The following is a 19,115-nucleotide window of genomic DNA, read 5'->3' as shown; positions in this document are numbered from 1 at the left end:
TGGATACTGTCTGATTATGGAGGGGCAACATTTAGCTAGTCATAAATATTAAAGATTGTTGAACATAATTACATATTCATGTGGTGTCATCAACAGTTTACTACATATATAATGTACTTAGCTCAGACTGGTCAAATGGACCAGTCATATCAAATTTACTAGAATAATGACCCTACTTGATATTTGGGACTATTAGAATTAGTAAGATAAATAAGCTGCTTTTGTTCAGATTGTCATTCTGAATAAGATGTGGCACATTAAACAATCATATAGAGATCAGATTTGAATGTACAGTTGTCATTAAAAATATTGAATAATTTCAAGTAATTGAGACAAACTATATTGCAGGTATTAGATAGCAGATGATAGCCCTTTTTTAGATCAGAAGTACAGATAATCAAGAAAGAATTACAGAAGTTAATATAAGAAATCAAAATAGCACATAAATATATTAAAGACCAGTAAAAAAATGTGTCATGGTAACGCCATGTGAATTTTAAAATATCTATTTATTTCCCTGACTGTTCAGTATTTTTATCCTTTAGATAAAGAGAGATTGTACAGTATATATCACTCAGTAAAATAGGGAAATTTTGAGATCTGTGGCTACTGCAATACATGGAATTTGTGAGAAAGACTATTCTAGTACTGCATTTCTGCATAACGTTTTTGAGTAATTTATATGCAGTCTTGTGCACATACCTCACGCCGCAATAGCAGAATGAAATGAAGGAGATCAAGTAATGCTACAGTTTTCTTTTTTTTTTCTTTTACTAATATGCTTATACATTTACTTGTTTGTATTTTTAATAAGGAGGTTAACGGGTTGCCTGTAGTCCACCTGTGCATACCTAATAAATGTGTTAGTGTCAGCTGAACTTAATTTTTGTCATTTGCAACACAAGGCAGCCATCTCCAGTGTTTATTTGAGTTTAAGAAAGTTAAAAGTTTTTCTGTTTTGCTTTCTTATGACTCTTCTGAGAGAACCTGTCTCTGTTTTTTAATGTTTGATGTTATTTTTCCTTCCATAAACTCTTAACGTAATTGTTCTAATCTAATTTCTAGGAAACCTTTGTAGTGCTAGAGTAGAGCTTGAAAAATTAAGATTACTACCATCTGAAAAAAGTAATATCCAAGCCAAATAATGGTCCACTGCCTGCATAACCTACATCAATACCACCCCTTTCTCCTCAGTTATTTTCTTGCGATTTCTATTGTGGATATAGATTTGGTTTCACATCTGCAGTCAACTTTATGCATACAGGTCTCAGATAAAACAGAAACTTTTCCCTCTTGAGCTTTGTGCACTGTTCTTGTATACCTTGTTAGAAAACCTGAGCCGTGACCTCTCTGAGCAAAAAGGAAAACATGAAATAGGGAATCATTTAGTGATTCAGATATTCATGTAGGAAATCATAATGCAGTGCTATAGTGACAGTGTAACAGAGCTCAATACCAGATCTTATGGGACAGGAAGGTGATTTTTATTTCAAACGGTTGGATATACGTATGTGCTCTTGGATGTGCTTGTCCTAGCTGTCTGTCCAGCATTTAGGCACTAAGATGTTTGCATTTAAGTGTTTCATCCATAGGAATTCCTTGGGATAACACAGAGCACAGGGGATATCACCTAATGATTTGTCATTGCGTCCCCTGTCTCAGGATCAGAAGTTAATATCGTTTCCTTAACCATACCATAATCAAAAGTTACATTCTTTTCTTGCTAATAAATAGATAGTAAAAGTAGAGGCTGGAATTTTTTTAAAATTTTCTTTTCAAAAGTATTCATCTGGAAAAATGTCTGTAGTTATGTCTTCACATTTCTAGAGACTTTTCCCCCCTCCATGAGTTATTTCTTGCAACATCATTTGAGTATGTGTGCTGCTACTTTTTTTTTTTTCTTCTCAAATCAATTTACCAGTGATGGATACATTAAAAAAGAAAATGGCTATCACGTTAGCATTTTAGAATGTATTGCCATGTCCTTTCACCTGTGAAAAACTATAAATGTAAACATAATTCCTGGAAGATGAGCTGGGATGCAATTTTTCAGCTAATTGGAAAAAGCAGAACTAAGTCAAGGACTGACAACCAGATTTTGGTCTTAAGATATGATGATGATTATTGTGTCAAATACAATCATGAACATAAGCCTTGAGCTGACAAGAGTTCAAGTTGGTTTTAATCAGCCTTTTATTTAAATTTAGGCCTCCTGTTCAGAAATAACAGCAGCTAGGTGGAAAAAAATGTTTTTAAAAGGTGAGCTTGGTTCCTTCTGCAAAAAGAACAGGCTTGAAGAACCTTGATGTTTCAAAATCTCATTGTGTTGCCACATACAAGCCAATTCAGTGTTTGTTAACACATCTGTTTATACAAGACCATTTTAAATGTATCATTTGGTTAAATAGAGGAAACATATCTCTGTATTTTCTGTTAAGGACCTTATGGTATACTTTATAGATTTCTTTGCATAAGCTGATATAAAGCTGAATCTTCAGTTAAACTGATGAATGCATCAGTTATGCATTCATTTCCATGACTAAAATTTGGAAAGTGATTTAAGAACAGGTAGATATATCTTAAGGAAAAGAAGTGCATCTGCCCAGACCTTGGATAAATTATCTAGAATTTATAGAGGATACTTTCATGACAGTAAATACAAAACAGTAAGTGACAAGCCAAATCAAGTGTCTTTTTAATGTAAACACCTGGTAATTATTTCAAAGTTTATTGAGGAGGAAGAAAACATTGCAAATCATGCACTATTTAAGAGTTAGATTTGGATGAGTGTGGCAGAATTGCATATGACCGCACAATTTCAGGTATATCCACTTCTGCCATGGCTTTTCATAGCAGAATGGTCAGACCTCCTCACTCCTAGACTTAGTGTTTTGGTGTATTTATGTCTGTCTCTACTCTGTTAAATTGTGCAGAATTGTTGTTTGAGTGGTTATGTTTTCTTCTGCTAAGAATTTTTATCTTTGAAATATGTCCAAAAAAGAATTGAGGCAGAACTATCACAGAACATCCTGTTCCCTTTTAAGTCAGTTGAAGGTGAGCCATTCATCTCAGTGGAGTTAGGATTTTCTTTGTAAGGCTTTTATATGAAACACAAACTGAGTTATGTTGAACTGAGTGTGAGTTGAACATCACCTGAATTTGCTGAATTGGGCTCTGGAATTTCATTATTTATTTATTTATATTTGCATAATCCTGAGGAATAGAACTAGTGTTTTAGTTTCTTCCTAATGTTGTTGAAACTTCATAGTAATAATTTATTAGTATTACTCTGTATTGTCATATTACCTCTGGTTATAGTTCCTGTAGTATTACAATCTTGTGCAGTAGATTTATCTTAATCACATTATCTCCTCATAGTGGGGAACTTATTCTATATTTCAGTTTTCTGTAGGGGTCTGAAACCTCCTGAATAGTAAAGAATAACTGTATGAATGAAGTATGGAGTGGCTCTTTACAACTAATATTACTGTATTAGATTATATACATATAAGAAACAGTAGGCAGTCTGCTGTTTCTCCTTCTTACTCGGATGCTAACCAGTTTTGGTTACCAGCTGCTTCTGAGCTGAATACAGAATACCTTGACCATCATCTCCATTTATTTTGAGGAGTTTTATGCTTCTTAAAATATATTGACATATTGGAATAGTTGTTTTAAAATATTTTGAATCAATCTGATTGATTTGAATCAGTATCTTTGTGTAATGTGACTACTACTTAAGGCCCATGTTTTAGAGAGGAAAAAAATTATGTGTGTGTGTTTTTCTAAGTGTTTATTTAGTGTTACTCTCACTTAACTTAAGATGATGCATGGTACAATAAGAACTGTAAGTCCTGCCAGAGAAGTTTTCCAGTCTGGAAACTGAGGCTTCTTTCTTTTGCATGGTAGCAAATCACTGTTCTGCTAGACCACTGAGCTCAGCCCTCAGAGGTTGCAGTTTTAAATGAAAGCTACACTAACAGTTTAATAGTATCCTTTGTGAGCCCTAATTGATTTCATGTAATGCCATCAGTGCATTTCACAGTCTTATTAAATTTAGTTGTTTCTACAGTAATTAAGGGTAAGAAAACAAGTGCCTTTAGAATATAATTATTTTCATAATCTGTTTTAATTACACTTCACTGTCTTAGAAAGCAAAGATTTTATCTTAATAAATTGTATCTGAGTAATTAATATGCTGTTTATTAGATGGCACTGTTGACTGCCTTGGAATGTCAAAAGAATATGTTTTGGAATGCAAGGAAAACCTTAATTCTACATATTATAGACCATGAAGTGTGAAGAAGACTTAAAGAGAACAATAACCTTTTTGCTTCTTTTGGCAGAATAAGAGACTAGTTTTGTCTGTTTGTTTTTAGTTTTGATTTTAGGATTTATTCTTTTTCTGACTTCTCTCTTTAATGGGAATACCAGAATTATTAAATGTTATCTTCCTATGTTTTGTTGGGGCATTTCTTGAATTGTACAAGGGTTAGCCTGGAATCTGTTCCATGAGTTCAGAGAATTGGGGGTGGGGTGGTGTTTGTGGGGTTGTTTGTTGATTTTGTTGTTGTTTGGATTTTTTTTTCTGTTTGCTTCTTTTGGTTTTAAGACAATTCTTTTAAGTTTTGACTACGGGCTATTTAGAAAAGCCTCTTGAGTGAGTCCATCAGAACATTATTCTGTATCTACAAGTCATTTTTGATGATACTTCATATATCTGTGATTGTTGTCTGTTGTTCAGATTCCCTTTTTTTTTACACTGGTAATTCTTAAGATTTACTCTCTGGAAAGTGATTGATTTTAACGAAAATTTGTCTGGAGATTAGAAAACCCAAGTAAACATAAAATGTTTTCAATAATGTAAAAGATAACCTGTAATTACTTTTAATTACAAAGGAATTAAAATGATCCACTTAGTTTCATTAATGATTTTTCTGTAGTTCATGATGTGTGATAATCTATGGTTATGATGAACATAGGGAAAACGTACACTCATGTTTTTATATATTCTAGACCTATGTCAAGGCAAGAAGGGAGAAGGAGACAAGAGCAATAGGGCCAAGAAAAGCCTGTTGGAAAAATTCCCTTTAACTCTCTCTCTTTTGCCATCCCTTGAAGAAGCATTTTCTGAATGTGGGATCCCAAAAGTGGACAGAGTATGAGAGACAGAAATTATTTTTAAAAAGGTTGACAAGGAATTTTCCCCTGTGTGAACACAGATCCTCTGTGCTGATGTTGGCAGGTGCTTATTTAAAAAGAGGTTATTTAAAGGTCCTATAGAGAAATCTATGTATGTGATTTTGTGCCCCAGGGTGTGATATTTCCTTTGCTTTTAGCAACCCTTCTCAGTCTGACAAATAACAGTGTAGAAGAGATGGGGGATTAATATCCAAGGTTGATCTGAAACTTCATAAACACAAATTTTTCATTTTTTCCTCTTTTTCTCATTAAATATCAATAGTGCTTTAATAAAGAAAAGTAAGGAAAACCAGTCTAAATTAAAAAATATGTTTTTAAATTGCTTTAGTGTCTTTAGTAACAAAGAGAGTAATTCAAAGGAAAGCGCTGGAGAGGGATTAATGATTTTTGTTATTTTCATATAGGGTCTGACTATGTTGAGAAGAGCTACGCCAGGTATATGACTAGAAACAATCCAGCCAAAAATAGCAAAATAGTTTCTCTCTCTTGCTGCATCCATTTCCCTAAGTACATAAAACCCAGAAACATTTTTTAATACAGCATATTTTCTGGTTTTGCAGAGTTTTACAATAGAAACACTGGTCAGGAAAAAACAATTGCATCTTGCTTAGCAGACTGAATAACTGCTCTTTGAAGCATTTCCCCCTTTTTGTCAACAGATTTTTAAGAAAGGAGAAATTGTATGGGCTTATTACTATGATCAGGAGATGCTTTAGGTTGTTCTACTTTTAGTATCTGAAGAGACTGTCATAATTTAGGAAACTGTGTGTGATTATCAGGGAAAGAACAATGCTGTGTCTGTATCAAGATAGGTAGGCTGAGTTCAATAGGAGGATGGGGGTGTTGAGGGGTTTTGTTCTTTCCTGCAGATGTAAAGAGAATCAGCAGAGAACTGCATTTGTGTGTTTATTTTGCAGCAGCTGTTGCACTTAGTCTCTCTGTGTGCACAATTACACCTGGAATTTAAAATCATTTCACTGTTATTCATATGTAGTCAATATGGGTGGTGCAGCCAAGGCAGAGATAGATGCCCTTCGACTTATCTGAAGACACTGAGAATCATCTTTCAGCCAGAAGATCACATTGTTGAGAAATAAATGTAAGGCAGAGAGAAGTACAGCGCGTAGAGATACAGAAGGAAATATGTCACTGGTAGGAATCCTGTTCATATGCCTGAATCAGCAGGCAGTACCTGTGTGTTCCTATTGGGCTCCAAAAAAGGCCTTTTTTTCTTGTTTATTCAAAGATCTTTCCATCACTGAAACAAAATCTTTCCTTCTTTCTGTTCGCTTCATCAGCTGTCTTCAGGGAGATATTAGCCGTGAAAAAGATGAGGCAAAGAGTTCTAGAAAGTTATTGTTGCCTTTTTAGAGGTAGGTTTTCCCTCAGGTTTGTCCCCTAGGCCTTACAGGAAGGGACTAAGGCACAAAATGACTGAAAAAACCTGAAAGCCTCTCTTTCAAGTACAAAATTCTGTACAAGCACACCAAAGCTTTCCTGGTTCCTCACTCAGAATAGTGGGAGGATAAGGGCCTGTGGATGAACATCAGCTACGTCTGAACGCTGCTCTCTGGAGTGGTTCAGATGCTGATCTTGTAGCTCTGCATTTAGTTGCACTTGAGGCTTTCTAATAATTTGCAACATAGAAGTCATTTCAGAGGTAGAGTTGCCGACAGGCGAGCAATCTTCATTACCCTAGGATCAACTTGGTGAAGAATGTTTTCCAACAAGCCAGACAAAATAGTGATAGTAGAACATAAGCACGTATATATAGAGATCACTCAACAACTTTAGATGCACATACATGTGCCAATGCTCTACAAGAGAGAAAAGCTAGTAACCTCTATCATGACGGTGGAACTACAAGAACGTTTAAGCAGAAGTGTTACTGGAAAAATACTGTGTGTCCCTGAGTGAGGTGTCAAGCTGGTTGAGAACCAGAAAACCACATGAAAGCAGTACTTAAAATGCGGTCTCAACACAGTTTTCCACGCTTAATGTGTATCAGCCATTCCAGAGTTAATCTGCAGATTAACCACTTACTAGCGTGTATTAATAACTGTAAAGGGCGCTATAGAAGATAGTCCCTAGATTCCAGAAGAAAGTTCCTCTAAGCAGCATGCCCAAAATAGTGTGATTTATTCTGAATTTGGATTTCAACATTCGATCAATAATAGTTACTTTAAGATTTCAATGTTCATTTTAAGAATTTTGGGGTTTTTTCATATCTGCGACATTTCCTCATGTTCTAACTTTGTCTGACGTTAAATTATTCTACCTCTTTGAGAGGTTCTTTATCAGTCCAAGTTAAAGCAGCTGAAGAAGACTTACCAGTAAGAGCTTAAATTTATTTAGTAGTAAAAATTAAATGTTCCAATAAAGCTTTGCAAGTGTTCCTTTGTCACATCAGCAGAAGGGATATGATCCTCATGAAAAAGTGCAAACTGCTTCCAGCATTAGCAGGAAGATGCATGTAGTTCAAATTGTCTGTGATAGTTGGCTCCAGAAAAGGGAAATTTAGGTAACTTTTTAAAAATTGTATGGAATCATAGTGTCAGAAAGGAGAAAATACAGTTCTATAGAAAGAACCACATGAACTATAGAAGTAAAACCATTTACTGATACTTTGTCAGCCAGTGGCCCAGGATATTTTATTTTACATCTTAGTGTGATAACATTAGATCACTACAGTCTGCAGATGGAAGTGTGATTTAGTGATCTATTGAACACTGAACGATGCAGAATTTCTCCACTGTTATTGCCCTTAAAGAAATACCCATGGAACAGAAATTTGTTAGTTTCTCCATTATGAATATTTTTTGTGCTCAATTTTTAATATATTTCCTTACGTATTATGTATTTTGCATTAATACAGTGGAGCGTACATTGGCATAATGCTCTGCACTTACTACGTGTCCTGTCACCTGAGCATCTCAAAGCATTATTTAAACACTGACCCTAACAACATATCTTGTAATGTGAATAAGTGTTACAATTTCAAACAAACAAGCAGATACTCAGAAGATGTGAACGATTCATTCCAAATTATGTAGCAAATACTACAGCTGAAGAAAAATCTGTTCTTCACACTCATGGAGCTTCCCCAAACACTGTGTTGTATGGGATTGGAGATTGTTGAATGAAGAACTCTTGCAATGCATTTAATGACACCATCATTCCCATACCTCAGCACTTTCTTTTCTTGTTAGATTCTGTAACAAAATGTTCAGTTGTACGGATTTTGTTGTATATATTTCTTTTGTATATATATGATGGTATGGACTCTGAATTTTCATTAATAATACAGTACCTTGCTTATGAACTTAAAGATCACACAGATTTCACGTAACTTAATTTTCCCCTGCTTATCTTCCCAACCATTTGTAAACAGCTATGTCTTAAAAATATTATCTTTAAAAGTTCTCAGCATAACAGCAATGTCTTGTAGCAGAGGCTGGTGGGGGTTTTTTTTTGTTGATTTTTTTTTTTAAAACCTTATAAACTTCTTCCTGTGAGTATAAGTTCACATTTATATACATTGTGTGACTCGTTTCTTTTGATATGCCTTCATTTTCCCTCAACTTGAAGCCTTCAGCTAACACATTCTTAAGGGAGTACCATAATTTCTGTCCTGCAACAAAGCTCATACGACAACTAGAGTTGGTGAGTCCACTGTCACTGATACCACTAGTTCCTAAAAATCAGTCCCCAGACTGGATTGGGGGACCATTTTACTTACCTTTAATTGTGTAAAATTTAGGCTTGTGTAAAATTAAAGTTGTGTAAGCTTTAGGTAACTTATCATTGTAGTCAAGAGAAAAAAATTTACTCTGACCTTGAACTTGGTTCAACAGATGTGTACAGAGAAGAGAGGAGGAACTAAATTCCAGAAATGCTGGTCTCATGTTTTGCAGAGGGAGTATAGTTGCTTAACATCTGGGTGTCCAGATGAAAATAAGATGAATCCCACCTTTACTATTTCTCCCATTAATAAGAAGCTTTTGGTTATACCACTATGTGCTTATTGTTAGATCATAGTAGAGCAGAGAAAAACTGGATCATTCCATTAAAAATAATTTTTTATGATTATCTTTTAGTATTTCAGCAGCATTTTGTAGTGTTCCTACTGTGCAGTGTTCCATTTACACTAAAATGTATTTCTGCTTACTTCATATTATTTTCTTACAGCTCACACTTGCTATGGAATTAAACATATTTGGATGATACAGACTAAAAAGGAAGCATCTTTATTTTGTTTTTGTGCAATAATTTCTTGTTCAATATACGTATTTTTGTCTCCCCTATAATTTTGTACAATTTATCGCATGCTGGGTTTGATACTCAGTTTTATTTTTCATTTTTAGACCTTCTTTTGTCTGCTCTAACCTCATAATTTTGAAGTAATTAGAAAGCCAAGTAGAGTGAAGCTTATTGATATGCTGTAGAGCTGTCAATGTAGTTGAAAGTTTATTGCATGTTAGATGTATCAGAGCTTAAAATGCAAAGTACTAGATATTTTGTGGTGAGTGTATTACTATGCTTATAGAAAAGCACCACATTTCTTAGGCTGAAGGAATTATGTGCCATAAGATTTCTGTGCATCACAGAAGATTCTTCATAACTAAAACTTCATTCTTTACCCAGATCAATAAAATATGGTAGTTTTTTCATACACTCTGGAATTTTCTCTAAAACATAAAATCTGATTTTGAGTAATACTTCTAATAGCTCTTCCTTTGAATATATTTTCATATCTGTGCTTTTGTTCTTATTTTCTGTAGATTAAAAATGCACTAGGTATTTGCACAAGTGGATGAATGTAGCTTTGGGTCCTACTTGCCAGGATACCATGCAAAAAGTTAAATATACACAAATAGACTTAAGCCTTCCCCCCCCCCCCCTTTTAAATCTCACTGTGTATTTGCAGAATGCTGTTATTAGACCATTGCTATGTATTTATAGGAATTGAGGTGGATTGTAGTTAAAAATGTGCCTTTAATATTTTGAAGGAACTGCATGTGAAAAAAGCATTATACATGATTCTGCAAAGGCACTGATATTACCTATCATGTTGCACACCAAAAATTGAATTAGAGTAGCACTATAAAGCATATCTTACGATAGAATTGCACTCTGAAGAACTGGATAAAATATTTTTAGTTTATGTAAGTTTATCCCATTTCCAAGTTCTGTTGAATAAATGTGGTGATATTTTTGAGCTAAAAGTGATAAATAGGTCAATACAGTATTTTCCAGGTGAAAGATTTTCTGTTTTTTACTTTTTTCCTAAGTTTATATTGATTTAGTGTATATTGTCAGTATATTTAGTTGTGATATCTACATAACTAATTTTTAGTTTAACAAAAGAACAATTTCTTTCATTGCGGTTGTTTTAAATTTGAAGAATGGCCTAACCACAAGCCGTGTTTATGTCCCTCTAGAATAAAGTTTGGAAAGAGACCATGTTCACTATTCTGAAGCTAAGTGTGTCTTTCTATCCTCCTAAGAGGCCCCTGGGGACACATTCTAATCCAGGCTAAGCAGTGCCATGATGTGGAGAATTCATGTAGATGGCAACAGTTCATTGTGGTTTAAGCCCAGCTGGCAACAAAGCACCACAAAGCCACTCGCTCACTCCTCCCAAGTGGGTGGAGGGAGAAAATACAAAGAAAAGCTCAGGCTTGTGGGTTAAGAAAAGGACAAGGAGGGATCACTCACCACTTATGGTCACAGGCAAAAGACAGACTCAACCTGGGGAAAAACCAAAATCAATTTAATTTACTACCAATCAAATCAAGACAATGATAATGAGAAATGAAACCAAATCTTAAAACACCTTACTTCCACCCCTCCCTCCTCCCCAGCTCAACTCCATTCCCAGTTCTCTCCACCTTCTCCCCCCAGCGGCACAGGGGAACGGGGAATGGGGGTTGGGGTCAGTTCCTCACACCTTGTCTCTGCTGCTCCTTCCTCCTCAGGGACAGGACCCCTCACTCATCCCCTGCTCCAGCCTGGGGTCCCTGCCTCAGCAGACAGTCCTCCATGAACTTCTCCAGCGTAAGTCCTTCCCACAGGCTGCAGTTCTTCACAAACTGCTCCAGCGTGGGTCCCTTCCCCAGGCTGCAGTCCTTCAGGCGCAGCCTGCTCCAGCACGGGCGTTAACATGGAGTCCCGGCCATCTTGGGGGGCCTCCACTCCCCTCCATGGGCTGAGGGGGCACAGCCCGCCATCTCACCACAGGCTGCAGGGGCATCAACCTCCCCCCCACACCTCCTCCCTCCTTCTGCACTGACCTCGGTGCCTGCACAGGGGGTTCACATTCCAATCTCCTCCCCAGCTGCAGGTTTCCCCTCTTAAATCTGCTCTCCACAGGTGTTTCCACTGTCGCTGACGGGCTCGGCCTGGGCCAGAGGCGGGTCCTACCTGGAGCCGGGGAAGCTTCTGGCAGCTTCTCACAGGAGCCGGCCCTGCGGCCCCTCCTCTACTACCAAAAACCCACCACACAAACCCAAAATACAGGTGCATCCGAGATTAAAATCCAGTCTGGCTTTAAGTTTTAAAAAATTGGTGGATAACTTTGTAGTGAGGCATTCAATAGCTTTCTCAGTTTTTGAATCAAAAAAGGATCCAAGAATAAATTCCTTTTTTCACAAAATGGTTGGGAAAAGCAAATAAGATGCTAAAGGATTAAAACTATGACAGAAATATGGTAGCTATTGTGAGATTTGTCTCTTAGGGAGGATTTTTTTTTTCTGAAATGGTTGTCCTGCCTGTACTGTGAATGAATTTTTCTGTTCTTGCTATCCTTTGCTGCAATTTACTTATATGCTTGTTGAAAAACATGTTGAGTCAGTGCCTGCCACTTGGCAAAACTTGTGTTAATTTTTTGTTTCTTTTCTTACTTCAACTGGTGTACTAGGTTTTAGGATGATATCATTACTTATCGAGGAGTACAATCTCTTCATGACAGCAAACAGGATTTGAAATAGAGATTAGCACTTAGAAATTTCACAGCCTCCTCTGGTGAAGTTATGATAAATTACAGTTTGACAAATTATATCTGCTAAAATCTAGTATCTTAGTCTGTCTAAATAACTATAAAACTAGACAGGAAATCTGTCTAGAAATATCCAGATCACCACAGATTTGTAGACTAAACATAGGTGTGCATCAAATTGCATTCATTCCACTTGAAGTAACACAAATTATCAAATGACTTTATACTGTCTGAGCTTAAAAAATTACTCAGTTGTCATGCTGATGTCAAACGAATATGCATGTAATACAATAGCTAAATAGCCTTGACAGCCTTGTGTTAATGAACATTATGTCATACTTACCTGCTCACATTTCTAAATCCATATTTAGCTCAAGTTCAATGTAAAAAATCAGTGAGTACATGGGACACCTACATTGCACATGAATGCTGATAGAACACAGATATACTTTAATGTTTTTTTCAGCACCAGAATTGCTGGAACCTTTAGTGTTCTTTCCCAATCTATGATTTAGATCTTCCCCAAGGATACATAGACTTTGTATTTAAAAATTGTATTTTATCATGTCACTGATAGAGATCTTGTAATTTATTACATTCATATTAAAAAAAACCAAAAAAAACCAAAAAAAACCACAAATAAAACAAAAACCCCCACCACCCCACATTTGAGTGTTATTAGGGTATAAGGTCTTGAACGCAATCTCCAAAGGTTTCAAGTCATAAAAACTAATAATTAAATTCATCACACTGTGCAGTGGCCAGGAACTATTTTGTGATTTCTAAAAACAAACAAGTTTTCCACTGTAGTGTTAATGACAAATAAGAAAACAATCTTTGATTAAAACAAATCAGGGACTTATTTTTGATTTTTTTTTTTTAAATTGTGCATGTTTCAGGCATAGTACTTTCAAAGAAGTATTTTTGCTTAATTTTTTACCAGATGAATTCCAGTTACTACTTCTCAGGAGAAAAAGATAAAAAGGAGCCCCACCTGCCAAACGTACAGTGCAAGTTCTGTAGCTAATGTATCTGCAAACTTACCTTGATTGGTACATGAAAAATACACAGTGTGTCTTTGTTATATTTGTATTTAATGGTTAAGATTTGTTTTCTTCCTAATAGTGCTGCATTTGACTATTTGTACTTGTGCAGGGTTTGTGAGCGTGAAGCTGCACTGGAATCAGCCCTAAGAATGTTGCAGCAATTCTACCTGGATCTCGAAAAGTTCCTTGCTTGGCTTACAGAAGCTGAAACAACTGCGAATGTCCTGCAGGATGCTACACACAAAGAAAAGATACTAGAGGATGCCAGAACGGTTCGCGAGCTCATGAAACAGTGGCAGGTAAGTCAAGCACTTCAGTTTAGAGACATGTCAGGTGTCCAAAGTGGTGGGTTTTTTCCAGTGTGCAGCTACTCAACAAAACTGAAGTTGTTTTGAAAGAGAACTGGTTCTACTGCTAACCTTTAGGTGTTGCTTTGGAAATTGTTATAGGGATCTAACATGAGTCACATCATGATTCTGTCTGACATCTTTGAGCATATAACACATTTGGAAAATGTGTCTTGAAGTAGAGTTTTAAAATGTACAGAAAGGAAACTTTGCTGAAATGGGTGGTTAGATTTTTTTTTTTTTTTTTTTTTTAAATCACATAAAAATGAATTACTCTGCCAAGCTACGGTCTTGAATTGAGCACTTGACAGACATGAGAGTTTATTAAGCATTTCTGGTATTTATAGAAGTTATATAAATTGCATCAAGTTTATTCTCTGTAGCTTAGCTGAATTAGTTTTCCTCCGTTACTTTCAAACACATGAAAAATATTAATTTCGTATTTGGCTGATTATTGTCAACATGCTCTGCTGCGATAATAAAAAGAGATAATGATTAAAATTTTCATAGTTAATGGCTGGACAGTTTTCAGACAGTTGTTTTCCTCTGGAAACAAACAAAAAAAATCTTAAAAAAGAGAGAGAATGTTGTATTTGGTGTTCCGGAGAATCTTGAGGGGAAAGAAAAATAATTAGTTGAAATGGTGCTGTTGAAAAATGTTGTTATACTTTCATTTTCTTTTCTTCACTACAGTTACTGAGAAGTATGCAGATATGTCTGTGTGAGGTCTTAGACTTCCTAAATATGAATTAGTTGACTGTTTGGAAGGCAGGGCCCTTTCTTCCAATATTCCCTGAGAGTGCCTGACTTTTACGTTGACAGAAACTTTAAAATTGGACGTTCCAGGCACTGAAGGCTCTATGCCTTAATTTAATTATGAGAAACATACTGTGGAAAACTTTAGCTGTAAGTGAATATGTTGAGTAAGTACATTGGATGGAAATACTGCTACCTTCTTTTGGCACTACTGTATTAATACATGGTTTTAACTGCTTGACTGAACTGCTGCTAAATTCCATTACATGATACTCTGAAATCTACAGTTGTTGCACTAGACAAAAGTGAAGTCTGAGCCACATTTTTAATAGTGATCTGTCTTTATGCTAATTTCATTTTATAGTAATATCCCTTAAGTCCTCACGTGTTTCTGAATTCAGTTGCATGATCCTGGAGAGCAGATTTGAATGGAAGATAGTTCTAGACTGAGTGGTTAATTTTCAATGTAGGCTATCTTTTTATATATTATTTAGATTAGGGTTTTGGTTGTAATGGTGCTAAAACAATTGAATTATCAAGTATTTGCAGAAGTTATTTTTGATGTGATCATTGAAAAATGGATTATTTGGCAAACTAGAGATACCTAAAAATTTAGGTCAAATACTTCATTTTTAACTGTAATGGAGCTTTGTAGACCTGGTTATCTTTTCAACTAGTATCTTGGGGTTTTTTAATCTCCACAAAAAAAACATCCAGAGCTATAGACGAAAGGAAAAATAAATGCATACAAATCCTTCCCTCCATAAATAATGAAGTACATAAAAATATCCATCATGTGAACAATTGCTTTGAACTGTAAGCTTTCTTCTAAATAGTTTTCTGCACTTCAACTGAGGCGTAAGATTAAATTTTCAGTTCTTCTTTCCATGTTTTTGGTATTTAAGTACCAGATCTTCTAAGGCAGTAAAAAGTGTTGTAGAGTCTCTATTTGTTTCAATTCGAAAAAGCAAACACTGTTCTGTTCGCTAATCTTGGCTGTACAAGATAAATTATTTTTAAATGTTAAGAAGAAACATTAGTATGCAGAGGCAAAAATGTGGTTGTTGCATTGTCTTTTGCTCTGCAAAGGTTCATACATACCTGTCCACCAAGAGCAAAATAATTTTAGACTTTAGTTCGAGTTGATGGCTGCAGGAGGAAATATTTTGATAGTGTGGTTTGTTGTGGGCTTTCTTCATTTGCATCTGCATGCTGATCCATCTCTACGTAGACTGACTTGGTTTTCTTCCTGGGCCTATCACTGTGTCAGCCTCTCTGTACCATTTTTAAGCCTCCAAAAGAAATCTTATAATATAACAAGCACAAGTGGATTTTCAAATGCCTTTGTCCTGAAGGGAGTCTGGTGGATATCCACCTAAAAGCTGGTAGAACCATCTTTTTTTTCTGGTGGTTTTTTTTTTTTCTTTTCTTCCTCAATTAGAAGAAAAGTTCCTTATTTCTACTGGAATAAGGAAACTTATGTTTAAATAAACAGAATGTGGCTGGTTTTAGAAATTATAATTGGAAAAGACCTTTTTTTTTTTTTCTGTAATTTTTTAAAGAACTACAGTAAAGTAGCCATTCAAGATTTGCATATTCTTCCATTTCATTAAATTATCACGGGTTTGAGACATAGTCATTAACTACAATTAATTTAAAAGGATGTATTTTTTTACTAGTGTGTTCTTAGTAATTAGGGCATAATTTTTAACAATTTCTCCTATTAGAATAGGAATTTCATTAACAGCAAATGTTTTAAGTTCAAGGAACTTAACTGCAAAATATTTGAACCAAGCCGTGCATTTGTTTACTCAGTAATACAATGTGTTAACATGTGTGAAGCTGTTGTAGTGACTGCAGGTTTTTCTGGAGACTTTGCATTGTTCTCAAGTGATAAACAGTGCTTTTGTAGCAATTCACCATTACTGGAGGGACCTATGTGCAGTCAAAAACACAAACTTACATAAACTTCTGTTTCTCTACTAGCACCTGATAGATTTTTCTGATGATGTGTATGTGAGTTTCATATAAAGTGATTGGACAATGCCAATAAAAGTCAGTTGGAAACAAAGTATGGGAATAAATTAGTGGAGGCTATGGCTACAGATACACCAGCAAGTTAAATATGTCCTTCATCCTTCTCTGACACTGAGGCCACCTATAAGCAAAAAGTCACTTTATGAACTGTTCTACAGTTCATGAAGTCAAATATTATGCTATGGTTGTTCTTAGATAAAACTTTTTATTAACAAAATAATTTAAATGACATAAGAAAATTATTCAAAATTTAAAAAAGAAGTTAATAGTCTGAGAGTTCTTAGCTGTAAAATTAATTAATTCATTAAGATGGGTAGTATTTGCAATAGTCATAACACAATGCTCCATATCAATGGTATTCATTGTAAAAGCTTTCTGTCCAAATAAATACAGTGTCCTGGTAGTGGTGCAAATATTGCCCATCTATGTTGCTACAAAACTGGATAATGGAGCAAATATTAAGGACTTTTCCTTCTTAAAGCACAATTTTGTCAATAAAACTATTTTATTGATGTCAGCTGAATGGTCAGGAAAGAGAGTATGGCTTTTCATCTGTTCCTCAGTTATTGCTGCATTGATTCTTCTAGTCTTCATACCCTGCTTGCAAGAGTTCTCCCTCACAATTCACTTTGATGCATAGGGATGAAAAATAAGAACATGACAAAAATGTGACTGCTTGTGCACAGCTTATGCACACAAAAGATTCAAACAAAAAGGACCTTTAATAAGTCACTGAAATCTCAGAAATATGCATTTATGTACTTCGTGGAAAGTGGTTATTGCTCACTAATCCGTATCATCAGCCCCATAAACCACAAATAATGATAAGCCTTTTTTTTTTTTTTTTTTACTCAGTACTGTAGACCAGAAATGCTCTTACCCTATAAAACACATCAGGCAATGACTTGTATCCGAAGAAATTTGCTATGTAAACTGTATGTGTATAAGAACAGACACATTCAAATACAGTCTATGTCCTTAATATGTTTTTTAACATCCAGTATATGTAGTATAACCACAAGCCATAGCATAGAAAGGAACCTAAATGCTTTCAGCCAGGATTACAGTTTTCCAATTCTTTTTTTTTTTTCCCCACATGATTTCATATTTTCTTGTCCTCTCATCAGCCAAGCTGAATCCACATCCTAGGACGTAAAACAAAATGGTGGCTACTGATTAAAGATCACTGTCTCTCAAGTCTCTTGAAAGAAACTTCGTCTACCTAGGTTACAGAATTCATAGATATTATGGTTAAATATGACATATGGACTTAGATCTGCAGGGCTTGTCTTGTTCTTTGTGTGGTTGCATGGACTTGGATAATGTGAAAATAGTCACTAGGAGTCCTGAAATGTTAAGATTCTGTTTTAATTTGCTATTTTTAGGCAATAGGTAGAAAGCAATGTTTTGATAAAAAATTCTTTATACAAATAATGAAAAAAATACCCTGAATTTCTGAGTTCACTAGTAGCTTTATCTCCTTGTCACTAAAAATGTTTATCTCGCCTTTAGTGATCCAGCAGTTTTCTGCTTTACACTCTCAAGCTTTAATTTATTTTTTTAAACAACTAGGAAAATAATGTCTTGCTGTGCAGAAAGTGTTCTATGTAGCAGAAGTTGCTTGTCTAGGAAAATCTCACTTTTTTTTTTAGGTGTTTCTTTTGCTTTTCATGTTCAGAAACCATTAGCTCAAGTGTCACTAATAAAGATTAATCTTCCCCTAGTACTTATCAGTTCATTCGGTAGCAGAAGGAGAAGGGTGAGACTTACATAACTGCACATTCTAATTACCTGATGATGTAATTATATTAAATTGTTGCATTATAAACACGCTGTTTGTTTACATAAGCATGTATTTGCATGCATCATTTGTCTGAACTGACAGCAGTATAATAGTTGAGGTGATTCACACAGTCAGAATACTTTCTGGAGAATTTTCAAGGATATAAACCAGTTACTCCAAGGAGTCATTTAATTATGTGCTGCTTTTTATTTTCTAGTTGAAGTATATCATGTGTCCCCATGAGGTCTGGTTTGATAAGTAACCATATGAGGGAGATGAAAATAATTAATTTTACTTTCTGCTTTCATACTTCTAGTGATACGAACTCTCAACTGTGTTAATTACTCCTCTGGTTTGTCTTTTTAGCAATAATTGTATGTGACATTTTATACAGCTTATGTAATATTAGACATAATTTTGAAGCTAGTGTGGATTTATCTTGGTATTTTATGAATGTAATCATTTAATATTAAGCTTGTAGATGAATTTAATCACAGGGTTTTTTCACTGAAATTTGACAAAGAATACTGCATGTGACACCTAGTTAAACAATAACTGGAGAATGCTTTATACTATATACACAGGTTACCAAATGTATCTGAAATAATCTGTGGTGACTGATGAATTATTGGTAGTGTAGACTGACTAAAAGTATGACAGCATATGATAAATGAAGTGAAGTTAATAACTTTGGCATGAAATACATAGCAAATTTATTTTTATTACCACCTTCATGCTCACTTAGACTATAACCTAAGTAGTTTCACTTTAGGAGTTTCACTGCTAATAATATGAAAAATTTGCAGTGCCTGAAGTTATACCTAAGAATTTATAGTATGGGCAGTACCCATATTTTCTCACAGTGTTGCTTTTATATAAAACAAGGGACATGTGCTTTTGCGCAGAGTGGGAACTGTTACACAGTTCTGGATTGAGACCACCTACAG

General features: G+C 35.1%; 1 protein-coding gene across 12 annotated transcripts in view; it reads left to right on the top strand.

Annotated features, from left to right (window-relative positions):
* DMD (dystrophin) overlaps positions 1-19,115 on the top strand; it is a 1,298,312-nt gene that overhangs the window by 1,026,464 nt on the left and 252,733 nt on the right. For all 12 annotated transcript variants that reach the window (XM_075033523.1, XM_075033524.1, XM_075033521.1 and 9 more), the window contains one exon: positions 13,355-13,544. In XM_075033523.1, the coding sequence (XP_074889624.1) occupies positions 13,355-13,544 (190 nt within the window). The remainder of the gene's footprint in view (positions 1-13,354; positions 13,545-19,115) is intronic.

The sequence above is a fragment of the Buteo buteo genome, chromosome 8 (genome assembly GCF_964188355.1).
Source record: "Buteo buteo chromosome 8, bButBut1.hap1.1, whole genome shotgun sequence".
NCBI classification, from domain to species: domain Eukaryota; kingdom Metazoa; phylum Chordata; class Aves; order Accipitriformes; family Accipitridae; genus Buteo; species Buteo buteo.
Note: the sequence above shows the minus strand (reverse complement) of the source record. Positions and strands in the feature narration are given on the sequence as shown.